At 42.4% G+C, this 12,977-nt stretch overlaps 1 protein-coding gene across 5 annotated transcripts in view; it reads left to right on the forward strand.

Moving 5' to 3' along the window:
* The window catches only part of NDRG3 (NDRG family member 3), a 62,409-nt gene that overhangs the window by 10,858 nt on the left and 38,574 nt on the right, over positions 1–12,977 (forward strand). For 3 of the 5 annotated variants that reach the window (XM_025263516.3, XM_025263520.3, XM_025263517.3), the window contains 2 exons: positions 3,305–3,406; positions 11,958–11,993. In XM_025263516.3, the coding sequence (XP_025119301.1) occupies positions 3,350–3,406; positions 11,958–11,993 (93 nt within the window). In that variant the 5' untranslated portion in view covers positions 3,305–3,349. The remainder of the gene's footprint in view (positions 1–3,304; positions 3,407–11,957; positions 11,994–12,977) is intronic. The other 2 variants (XM_025263518.3, XM_025263519.3) reach the window with 1 other exon arrangement.

The following is a 12,977-nucleotide window of genomic DNA, read 5'->3' on the forward strand; positions in this document are numbered from 1 at the left end:
AATTCTTATCTATTACATTTATAAAATCCCCACTAGCCTTTTAAAAATATTAATAGCCCTTAGTATCAGGTTGGGATCTGGCAGCCATATCATTTGTGCAGATGAAGGCACTGCGGCCCTTTGATCCCCAGGAGGGAGCCAGTCTGTGTAGCAGAGGGATCTGGAGATGGAGTTTTCCACCATGTGATGTTAGTTTTCTTATAGGAGTTATAAAACTGCTCATTGGCAAGGGCTCAAGACAGTGAGCAAAAATCAGGTCTCTGGAAGAAGACGTTGGGTTCCCTGTCATGCGGAAGTGAACACCTGCTGTCTGTTGCCAGCTCCGAAGTCACACCGTCCTCCATTGGCTGCACTGGGCCCAGCTGATAAGGACAGACTTCTCGTTTAATTGCACCCTTGTTTTAGTGTTTGTCCTGGCACAAACTGCATCTTTCTTTATCTTTAAAAGATGCTCGGGAACACTAGGCGAATGCATCACTTTGGAGGCACCTCAGGCTTCCCTCTGTCCCTGAGGCTCCTTGACAGGCTCCCCAGTGGAGTCACATTTGAATGATTCACACCTTGCAGTGCCCTGCTTTCAAATGAGTGAATTAAAGTAGTGAATAAAGCAGGGTTGGAAAAGTTTCAGAATATCACCATTTTATGTGTGTGTGTTGGGGGGGATGGAAATAGACTGAAATATTAACAGTGATTGTTTCTAGAAGGAAGGACTGAATAAAATATCTTTTGGTTACCCTGTGGTTTCCATATTTTCTAAAATGGGCCCGTATTTTATAATAGGAAGAAGAACTTTAAAATTGTCATTTTAAATTACTGACAAATAGTGAAGTCCAAATGAAAAGTAGCTGCAGTTCATAGTGTGGTTAATAAACACTGTGAAGGGACTTTCCTGGTAGTCCACTGGTTAAGACTGTGCTCCCAATGCAGGGGGCCTGGGTTCAATCCCAGGTCAGGAAACTAGATCCCACATGCCTCACCTAAGACCTGGTACAGCCAAATAAATAAATAAAAGTTTATTTAAAAAATTCAATGAGTAAATTCTAGTTGGGCCAATATTTGGGGCGCTAAGTGGGTTGATGTGGGGACTATAGAAGAGAGAAATGTTAGATGCTGTTTGAAATTTGTGATAAAAATTTCAAGCCATCTCATCCCCTTTTGAAGTGTGACTGATATGAAAATAAAATAAAAATTCTGGGCATTTGGTAGCTCAGTCAAGGGTATAGGGTACCTGGGGTCTGAGAAAAGACCCACATCCTAGAGGGAGGGCAAATACCGGGCTTGTGCTCTTGCAGTGACACAAATGTTGGGGTCCTCATGGTTGGCGCGTGTGATCCATGGTTTGAGCAGTGGTCCCCATTGGCACCCTCAGGGTTCTTCAGAGTAATGGTAGAAGAGCTTTTGTTAGTCAGCCTAGAGGAAGTCAGCCCTGGATAGTTCATTGGAAGGACTGATGCTGGGGAAGCTGAAGCTCCAATACTTTGGCCACCTGATGCAAAGAGCTGACTCATTGGAAAAGACCCTGATGCTGGGAAAGATGGAGGGCATTAGGAGAAGGGGACAACAGAGGATGAGATGCTTGGATGGCATCATCAACTCAATGGACGTGAGTTTGAGCAAACCCCAGGAGATAGTGAAGGACTGGTGTGCTATAGTCCATGGAGTTGCAAAGGATCAGATACAACTGAGCAACTGAACAGCAACGACAAATGTAGGCAGAGTTGAAAGCAGGATTCATTTTGGTGTATTGGTCATTAATACCTAAGAGGTAACATGGGACACAGACCCTCTCCATAGCCAAGTCAAAGCCATACATCCTATTTCTGGAGGGAAAAACATAAAAATGGATTAATTAATATATTGTGAATGATTCCCACCAATCAGAAGGAATTGCTCCTCCTTTGAACTCCTCTGGCCCTTTATTTCTCATTTTGTAGGTAAGTTTATAGATTGTGGTCATCTCTGCTAATAAACTTGTAGAAGGCAGGGACCCTATTTCTGTTGTCCATATGCTTTGCACAGTGGGAACTCAATAAATGGTTGTTGAATGTCTGAATTCCCAAATCATTGAATTAGCATTTTTCCTGCAAGGCCAAGGCAGAAGAGATGAAGCCTAGACCTTTGAAGTCTGGATGGGAATCACTTGTATCCAGTATTTGTAATCTCTCCCCATGGCTTCCTGTACAGTAGGATGGAATCTGTGCCTCTCTACTCCACACCTTTCCCTAACTTCTCCCTTTCGGTCTTAGATATTTCTCACTATGTAACTAATCACTCCAAAACAAAGTTATTTATTATGTCTCATGGTCCGGGGTCAGGAACTGGGGAGCAGGTTCATTAGAGGCCTTTGTGGAGGCTGGCTACCATACTCTGCATCTACTGTTGTGATTCCCCAAGTGAAGGCTAGTGAGTGTAGCCTTGGTTCATCTCTCTGTTTATGTTAGGCTACAGCATTAACCTTCACTTTTTATTGTCCCTTAATCCACCTTCTAAACTGTTGCTTTCTAAATTGTAGCCCCGAGCATGTTGTTCTCTTACTTATACATCTCCAATAACTGAAATGAATTCTCCATGTGGGCAAAGACTATTGTATTGATTATCTGTTGCTGCATTAAAATATTACTGCAAACTTCGTAGTTTATAACACACATTTATTATCTCAGTTTCAGGGGGTTGGGACTCCAGCATGGGTTGACTGGCTCCTCTGCAAGGCTGTAGTCAAGGTGCTGGTCAGGGCAAGGCGCAGCTGGGGAAGGATCCACTTCCAGGCCCACGTGGTTGTTGACAGCCTTCAGTTCCTTGCACATGGTTGGACTGAAGGTCCCAGTTTCTTGCTGTTTTGGCTGGAGGCTGTTTCTTGCCACATGGCCGTCTTACAGCATGCCAACTTGCTGCTTTTTTTTTTTTCAGAGGAGGACAACACATTTACAACCTGCTTCTTTAAAGCTAGCAGGGGAACTCTGTCTCTTTGCAAGACAGATGTTAAAATATCATGTAATGTAATCATATGCAGATACCCATGTACTTTCCATCACTTTTGCCATATTCTAATGGTTAAAAGCAAGCCTAACCCTAACGAGATAAGTGTGTTGGGGGGTTATGCTTGGGTGTGTATGCCAAGAGGTTCAGAGATCACAGAGGCCACGTTAGAGTCTTTTTGCCCTAAGTAATCTAGTTTACTGTGTCTTCAGCACCCTGAGCAGTGCCTGACACACACTAAGCTCTTAATGTTTGAATGAATGGATGTAGTGTGACCATTATGTTTCCAACTCCTAGTTTTAAGCCTTTTTCTCCACTTCTGTTTCAGAGTTACTGATTTATTCTTGAGAATCCTCTACTCTCATCTGGCCTCATGGATGAACTTCAGGATGTTCAACTCACAGAGATCAAACCACTTCTAAATGATAAGGTAAAGATTGCTGTTGTCACTAAAATATATGTAAGTCCTTTCTTCTGTGGTTAGTTTGTTTTCTGTATTATCTGAATAGTAACTAAAAACATATTTATCTTGATTTTCTGTGGGGAGAAAACTTTAAAAAATATATTTCTTAACCTTCTTCTTGATGTCTTGCCTCTCTTTCTTCCTACTTTTGTTTCCACCAGCCAAATTCAGACAAATTATCCTTGACATGTCCTGTTCTACAGATAGAGATGTTAAGCGGAAAGTATGAGTGGGGTTTGATTTAGAATCCAGGAATCGTGACTTTCAGTTTCTATAAGGAAAACTTAGCATCCATGGCTGGTAATGCACACAGGCTGCGGTGCTCTCCGTAAGGCTTGTCTGTGATGCGACCTCTCTGTCTGCGTTGAGGTTTTCATCAAGGGTGCCTGGATGTTGGTGATATACCTCATCTTTCTGTTCATGTCAGAGAACACACAGTGAGCGTCATAGTTAACAGTCACCAGGATTCAGCAGGTAAAGAGTGCTGTGATGATACGAGTTACCAAAAAGCTAAGAAAGGTTTATCCTCTCTCTTCTCCCTCTCCATTCAGTAAGTGTGTGAAATTCCTTCTTTTAGGCCCTGTTCTTTTGATGTATTGTCATTGTCCCCTATTAAATTACTCTTCTAGCTTGGTGTGGATGAGCTCATGGCATCCTTTCCTGGGGAAGTATTGATGGAAAGGGTAAAGTTGGGTAGGGTCAGGATGCCAATGGGGGCTATACCAGAAGATGCTGTTGCTTGTTAATCTTTTTTTGCCCAAGGCAGGGCCCTTCACCTACAGCTTCTAGGGCTATTGACTTGCTATGTTCACTAATTTGCTGTTGAAACCCTTCAACCCCATTCTTGTCCCTGTGACCTCATCTCTACCCCTATTCCCACCCCTTCCTTTATCTTTCACCAGATCTCTTGCTCTCCCCCTTGGCAAGCTGCACACTTTTTAAACCCTTTTTTGTTTCTTTCGTTGCTTCCCTTCATGTTTTCAGAAAACTCTCTGTTAAGCACTGAATTTTGGTGCATATGAAGGGCTGTACCCAAATGATGGGCCACGAAGAGGAGGAAGGAAGTAGAATCTACATCTGTGATGCTTACGTACAGCCACAGAAATGAATAGTTACAAGGCAGGTGCGGGTAGGCAGTTTAGCTTCAGGAACTTAGAAACATATCCTAAACCTGAGTGGTCACCAGAATCAGCTAGGAACTTGTTTAAAAATACAGATTCCTGGGTCCCCACTCTAGAACAACTAAATTGGAATCTGAGGGGATGCGGACAGGGCACGCACATCTCTCTATGATCAGTGGTCCTCAACCTTGGCTGCTTATTGCAATTACTTGGGGAGATTTAAAAATAATTGATGCCTAGGTCTTACCTCCAGAGATTATAATTGAATTGATCTGGGGTGAACGTTTACAAAAGCATCCAAAAATTGAGAACCATGCCTAAAGTGATTCTGATTAGCCAGTGTTGGAAGCCTATGACCTGATGGATGTCAGACATTTGAAGATTGGGGCCCAGGTAAGAAGAGGAGTCTTTCCTGACCTTGGAAGTCCACAGGATGCCTGAGGCAGCTACATGAAGAACTCCAGGAGTTAATTGCCTGGATGTCTCATAGAGAAGGCAGCTGGAAAAGAAAAGATTTGGCGACTGTAACCACAGAAAAGTGTTGGATTAATGTTTGGGTCCTCATCTCTGAGGCTATAGTGATTCCCTGGCTGTGTCTGATGTGTGCCCAAATGCTATGAACAGAATTATGTCTGCTCCCCTAAAATTCATATGTTGAAGCACTAGCCTCCTATGTGATTATACTGAAGATAAGGGCTTTAAGGAGGTGACTAAGGTTAAATGAGGTCATGTGGTAGAGCCCTAATCTGATAGAATTGATGGCCTTATAAGAAGAGTGAGGGAGAGGGAGAGAGATATATCTTCTACCTCCAACCCTGGACAGATGAGGAAACATGGATGGCAGCCGTCTGCAAGCCAAGAAGGGAGCTCTCACCTAAAACCAAACCCTGCTGGAACCTTGATCTTGGACTTCCAGGCTCCAGAACTGTGAGAAGATAAATTTTTGTTGTAAAAGCCATTCACGCAGCCTGAGCAGTCTAAGATACCAGGCATTGTCTCACTTCCTAACATCTGGTAGCTCTTCTTTGATGTGCCTGTGCTGTTCCTACCCACTTCCCACGCTCCATCTCACGCCTCTCTCTCCCTGGGAAGTGCTCCTAGCCCATCACTATTCATGAGCACTCCCCCTGCTCCAGCCAAGCTTTATAGAAGTAGGTTGGCAATAGGCCCTCCTCAGATGGTGTCATTCTCAAACAAAGCCTTCTACCCCATTCCACCCCCCACTCCCCAGTATATCAGTGCTCTGCCTTTGCCCAATAAGTGGGTGCTTTTGCATACATTTTTAAGGGTATAATGACGGTAGTGCTTCTCATCCATTATTTCATTTGATCCTCCCAAAGGCTTGGTGATTTAGGACATGCAGATCGATTTATTCTCATATTGCTGATGAGGAGACGAGGGCTGAGAAAGGTGAAGCAGCTTACTCAGATTGTGTACCCAAGAGCACGTGCTGTAGGACAGGGTTTCTTGCTCTTGGCACTCTAAATGTTTTGTTGTGGGAGGCTGCCCTATTCATTGTAGGGTGTTTAACAGCATCCCTGGCCTCTCTACCCACTAGATGCCAGTAGCATCTTCAAGTCATGACAACCAAACTTGTCCCCAGACAATATCAGATGTCTCCTGGGGGTCAGAGTCTCCCCAGTTGAGAACCACTGCTGGTAGGGTATAAACTTCCAGACTTGAATAGCAAAGGAAGTCTTAACATTTTTAGTTTTCAGGGACGTTTTATTTTTGCCTAATAGCCTATCCTGCTGTTATTTGTTGGGTGCTTTACATACCTTCTTTCTTTTAATCATCAGAACATTCCTTTGAAATAGATAGTCTTCCTCACTTAGTAGATGAAAATCTGACTGTAAGGCTTGCCCAGTCAGGAAGTGGCAAAGCCAGGACTGAAACCCAAACCTTTCCTACTCCACAGCCTGAGGCCTTTCCACTGTGTTCACCCTGTAGAAGTTTTGGCATCACCTCTGAGGCTTGCCCTCTCTCTGTACGCAGAAACCTAGAGATTTATATCATTTCACCTCATCTTTCTGTCCATTCTCTTCCTAGATACATTCTTAGAGATATTGTTGTGCCCTTCCAGGTTTCAAGGAGCTAAAGGGAGTCTGGACCCAGCCTGAAATGCAGAAATTTATCCTGAGCTGACTATAAGGAATCATTCTCAAAATAGCTTTAAGCGAGACTTATGTTAACTTTTTTCTTGTCATTTGTTGGTACTTTTCCCATTTAATTTTAGTATGCCTGTGATTTTGTCTATGGCTCAGAATTGTGAAGAAGTGGGTAATTTTGCCATGCTTGTTTTGGCTCCAGTGATGGAAAGAAGCACCTGCCAGCACTTCTGTGTGTGTGTGGTTTTTTTTTTGAGACAGAATTATATGAAATGATTTTTTTTTAATAGCAATTAACCATTTTCAGAGCATTTTCACAAGTACTATCTAATTTGAATCTCCTAACTTTTTGTGAAGGAAGTAGTTAAATGTATTTTTAACTCCATTTTACAGATGAGGTTCAGAGAAATTATATGACTTGTCCTTTGCTGGTGTCTAGTGAGGTGGTGAAGCTAGGACCGGACCCCACGGATGTTGACTTCAGTCTGGGTCGGGGGTCCCAGGTTCTTCCCACCACCTGCTGCCTCTTGTTAGCTGGTTGTTCCAACCCCTTCCCCCCACCTCCACAGAGCTGTATAAGCAGGAGGGCTCCCTGATTTGTGCTTTATTTTCCCTATCTTCCTTTACCTACCCTTAGTTCAGATACTGCTGAGCCTATGGATGCCAAAGACCAGACTTGAGAAAATAAATAGGAGACCACAGTTGGCTTCAGCAGAACTGAGGACCTATCAAGAAGGGGAATAAATATTCAGTGTGGGGAATGAATAAGTTATTTATTTGTTTTGGTTGTTACAGTAGAAAGTGAGGTAGACCCTCTACTGGTGACTGGATATAGGAGGTAGGGAGGATATTATAAGAGGAAGAGCAGGAAGAACATTTTAGTCATCTCCAGGGCAGCAGAGACAGGCAGAGGTTGTTTTGTTTGGTCTTTAATTTATTTTTAATTGGAGGATAATTGCTCTACAATGTGTCGATTTCTGCCATACAGCAAGGTGAATCAGCCGTAAATAAACATAGAGCCCCTCCTTCCTGAACTTCCCCCCCCACCCCACACCCTCCAAGGTCTCTTTGAAAACAACAGCAACACAGACTTGTTGATATTTTCATTAAAGAATATTTGTGAAGTGCTGTTAATACATTGCTTGTACAGTTTCCCATGTTTTTACTTTCTATTGGTAAGAGTTATTGTCCTTTTTTTTTTTTTAGTAGACATGCCATATTTTATTCTCTTTGACAGTCTTTAATCTGCTTGTTTCTAAAACTTTTCCTGTTTTAACAACTGTCCTTTAGTTCCAAGCTCATCAGTTGCGTGTCACTCTTCCTCTTTGGTATTCATATCTTACTCAAATTGAGTATCTCTATTTTGAGATGCTCATATCTCTTCCAGAATGATGTTTATTGCCTTTACTAAGTGCCAGAACTGGGAATGGAGTAGTGAGTCAGACACTGCACCCCACATCAAGGTCACCAAACACGTAGATTTGCCCCAAATCTCCTCCTGTTGGTAGTTGGTTCTAAGGTCTGTCTTTCTGTTTTCTCTGTTGCTTTCTGTCTTTTGAAACTATATGTTGATCTTGACCAGATCTCATAGTGGGAAATTATGTTTCTCTTCTGTCCAGTTATATTTCTATAACTGTCTAGCAGTTACTTGATTTTTAAATTTTTCTCCTTGCCTTCCCCCTTTTTCTAATACTTCTTTTCATACACTGATAGATTCTCAGTTGCTTTTTGCCTATTCTCCAGGCTTGAGCTGAGAGAATTACTTTTTTAAAATTTACTTTCTTGAGCTCCTTATTTACCTTCTTCACTTGGCCTAGAGTCTCCACCAAGAAACATGCCCCTTAGCTGGCTTCTACCTTGACTGCAGCTTTCAGTTATGATTTCTCTTTTTCCTTGATTTTTCCTTTTTTCCCTCTTCCCCTACATTATTCTATTGTTTTCATTTATTATCTTGAATCCCTTTCTGCTGCTTAAGTCTGCTTAGTGCAAAAATCTCTCTGAACATGGAATTAATGCTATATTCAAATGGGACAGAAAATAAAAAGAAAGCACCCAGAGCCTGAAACTTCTGAAAGTTTTGTTGGAGTGAAACCCTGCGCTACAAATATCAGAGACAAATAAATCCCCAGGGGAGTGTCCCAGGGAAGTCTTTCCCCTTCCAGAATCTATCTAGTGAGCAGTATTGAATTTTTAATGAGTTCAGAGAATTTGGCTTTGGTTGACCACACTCAGATCATTTGGGGACCAGCTAATGATCTTGGCTCAGAAAGTCTGGGCACCAAACACGGTCAGACTGACCCAGTCATATCCTTTCTCCAAGATGCTTGATCACTCATGAAGCCTGAAGCCAGATTCCAAGAGGATCTGACATCTTTAAAAAAAAAAAAAAAGCCAAGAAAACAAGTGTTAGTCTTCCTCTGATTACTAGTATCTTTTCTTTGGGAGGTGAACATTGCATAAAAATTGTGCAACCATGTTCTTGCTAGGTTCTCAACAAAGATCATTTGGTTTCAGGAGAGAATTGCATCTTTCTACTTTTTGGCATTTCCCTTTGTGCTCATCTCAAGCTTCAGCCTCACAAAATGCTTCTTGACTGTGATCACAAGATAGTGAAGAAAGGAATTCATGCATACGGCGACAGCTGCTTCTCAAATTGCTCATCAGAATTTGTGTGTCTGTGTTCCAGGACCAAGATTTTAGTTCAGACTGGAGTGATACTCCCTAAGCTTTCTAAATAATCTCTTCAGGCAATCTCTGGGAGCCCAGTAAGATTGAAGCTCTAATACAGTCTGTTTTGATATCATTATAGATTATTCCTCAAAATATTAAATGAATCTTTAAGTCATATTTTACAAAATACTAAGTTACAGACATATTTTTTATTCCACACCAAATCTTTTTTTTTTTCCATTGCAAAAAGTGAAGTACATGCTTATTGTAGAAAAGTTTCAAGAAAAGTGTAATCGCCCATAATCTTTCTATTCTGAAATAGTTGCTATTGTTAATGTTTTGGTATTTTTCTTCTAGTCTCTTTTGGTGCATGTTTTAATGTAGTTGAGGTCAAACTTTGACGACTGTTTTATAGTCTATATTTTTATTTAATGACTGGGATGCAGTGGAATTTTTCTGTTGTTTTTGACCCAAAATCTTAACAGAAACTTGTCAGTATTTAATTTTATTACGTTGGCTTATACCTTTTATAAATATCCATCAAGTACCTGACTTACCCCTGGCCCCCTGCTGAATGTGGTAGAGGGTGCGAGTTGAATAGGACTGGGGCTCACTGGCTGGTCATTTATATCCTACTACAACAATCTACCCTCGTCCATGAGAACGGCCCTCCCTTCTGCTTCTCACAGTCAAACTAGAAATTAAGTACAATGACTTCTCTGAAGGAGTTCTCAGCAGCTGTGTGGGGCCAGTGGGGCCGTGGAACACTATTGATCCTTCTTACCAGTGGCAGCATTCCTTGGGAGTGTGCTATCTACATGGCATTGTAGTTGTTTCTCCTTGCTGTGACTGCATCAAACTTTAGTTTGTGAACTTGGTTTCATTCCAGGGCTAATACCTCGGACTAGCTGTCTCCACCACTCTCTCCTCTTCTCAGTGTCATCAATAGTCTCTCTGATGGGTAATCTATTGTGACTTTACTGCCACCTGTAGAGAGATAAGGGCTGCTTATCCATAATCTTATTCCCTCAAAAGCTCTGTAGATCGGCCCTGTCCACTAGAAGTTTCTGCAGTCAAAGGAAATGTTCTGTGTCTGCACTGCCCAGTAATACAGTAGCCACTGGCCACACGTGTGTGCTGAGCATCTGAAATGCAGCTAATGTGACAGTGAGACTGAATTTTAAATTTTAGTTTAAATTGGCAGCTGTGGCTATTAGCTGCCGTATTAAAGAGTGCTGTGCATCATCCCAGCTGCCTCCGCTAGTTCCTCTCAGGGGAGGACAGTTTGTTTCTTTGGGTGGCTTTTGTTGTTGCTTTTTCTTTACCGCGCTGGGCTGTGCTTTTAACCTCTGTTCTGTCCTGCCAGCAGTGAGAGTGGTGGGACACAGAACTGTTTCTAAGAGGATCTTCTTGACAAGAGAGGGGATTGCTTAGTACTCCCTTGGCATCAGAGACCTCGATCTTCTCTGAAGGGGCAGCTTTGGGTAGGTGCTTATTATCATTATAGCTCCATGCCTTCTGGAGGGTGGATGGATATATCAGTTTCTGAATAATGAGGGTAATGAGGCTTGGGAGGAGCTTTTACTTTATGAGTCAGAAGGTTTTTTTTCTCCCAAAGACATCACTCATTTACCCTTTTTATACTCTTATGTCATACTCTTGCACCTCTGGCATCTGAAATATTACAGAAATGCCTCTGAGTCATTACCATTGATTTTTTTTTTTTTTGGGCAATCCAACCTTACTATGATACAGTCTCTTCTTAGAAGCTTGGTGAATTCTCCTTGGATCTTTTGACTATGTCCTACTTTTTAAACAATTCAGTGATTTGTCCTTTATCCTGTTAGCAGTTTCCTAAGATAGACCACATTGGAAAAGACTCTGATGCTGGGAGGGATTGGGGGCAAGAGGAGAAGGGGACGACAGAGGATGAGATGGCTGGATGGCATCACTGACTCGATGGACGTGAGTCTGAGTGAACTCCGGGAGTTGGTGATGGACAGGGAGGCCTGGCGTGCTGCGATTCATGGGGTCACAAAGAGTCGGACACGACTGAGCGACTGATCTGATCTGAAGATAGACCAGTGTATGAGGAACTGCGTTTTACTGTTTCCCTTCTTCACTGACACTGCCTTTCTTCCTTGTTAGATTTCAGATCTTTCATTCTTGGCCCATCTGTATCTTTGTTCTCGTCTTCATCCTTTCTTTGCTTCCTTGTCCTGGGCACACTGGCTCCTGTCACAGTTGGCCTCTAGCTCCTTTCCTCCCAGGTACCTCCCGAGTGGATTGTGAATGTATTCTCAGACTCTGATCCATGTTTTCTCTCTTCCCACAAGCTCTCCCTGCTCTCCTTAGGTAGGGAAACAAGTTACAAGCTTTACTAGGAAACCAGACTCTTTTCCTTCATCTTCGCGGGAAGCCTGCCAAAGTGTAACCCCATCACTAAAGACTCCCCTTTTACTGGCGTGCATTGCCTCTGAAGCCTGTTGATGAGAACCATTGTACTTTTATGGCAACCAGGAGGCTGCACATGCGCTGCTGTCACTGTGAACTGAATTTGCTGCACATGGGGGAATCCACACAGGGAAACTGACTGTGTTTTCTGCCTTCTGTTGACAGAATGGTACACGAAACTTCCAGGACTTTGACTGTCAGGTAAGGACTGTACAAGCACCAAGGAGGGCTGTGTACAGGATCTCTGCAGTGCTTCCCTCCCTGTGCTGGTGGTCTTGTAGAGGTGGATCTCTCTTCATAGCTGATCACGATTCCTTCGTGTTCTTTTGAACACTGGATCAAGTTTATTTAAAATGATTTGCTATTGTGTTCAAAAATTGCTTGCCAGGTCCCTATTTTTGTAGGTTATTGGGTGGTGTCTTTTTACAATTAAGATCTCCTTTCCTCAAATTGATATTTGAAACCGTAATCACGGGTGCCATATGGTTGTCACCTCACAGCAGAGAAGGTTGGGGGCGGTCAATTTGGAGGGGAGACTTTACTAACAACAAAACCTGTTCTAAAAGAAAGATTTAGTGATTTTAATACAAAAAGCAGATGTCTCTTGGCTATATCTCTGAAAACACAAAATTCAACTTGACTCATTAGTATTTTCCTAAATGGCAGTTCATCTTAGACTGCTTTTTCCCTGTCGCTCTGTTGTTAATTTGAAAATCCATAAAGTAAACTAGCAGTTCCATCTTCCTACTTTTTTCTGTTGACTGGCCCTGAAAGAAATGGGAAGAAAGAATTAATACAGGGAAATGGATACCTTACAAACCCATACAGCCTGACTCTCCTACTTTTGGGGTAGATGTGGTAAGTGGCTGTCAGAGGCAACACGAAGGAGACTCCGAGGGTACTAAGTAAGAACAGAAGGTGCAGGGAAGGCAGCTTCCTTGTGTCTGGGATTCAGCCAGCGCGCACACCCACAGGTGAATCATTATTTTCAGGTGCGAGTTTTATGTTAAGTGCAGTGGAATCTCTCCATATTAGCATTAACATCAAAAGGAGAAACTAACATCTGTCTCATAGGCAACCCAGTTCGTACATTTCTCTAATCCTTGGAGCAATATTACAAGGTGGTTTTCATCAGAGATAAGGAAATTAAGAATCAGGTTTCATAACTTGCCATGGGTGGAACTG

The sequence above is a fragment of the Bubalus bubalis genome, chromosome 14, assembly GCF_019923935.1.
Source record: "Bubalus bubalis isolate 160015118507 breed Murrah chromosome 14, NDDB_SH_1, whole genome shotgun sequence".
NCBI lineage: Eukaryota > Metazoa > Chordata > Mammalia > Artiodactyla > Bovidae > Bubalus > Bubalus bubalis.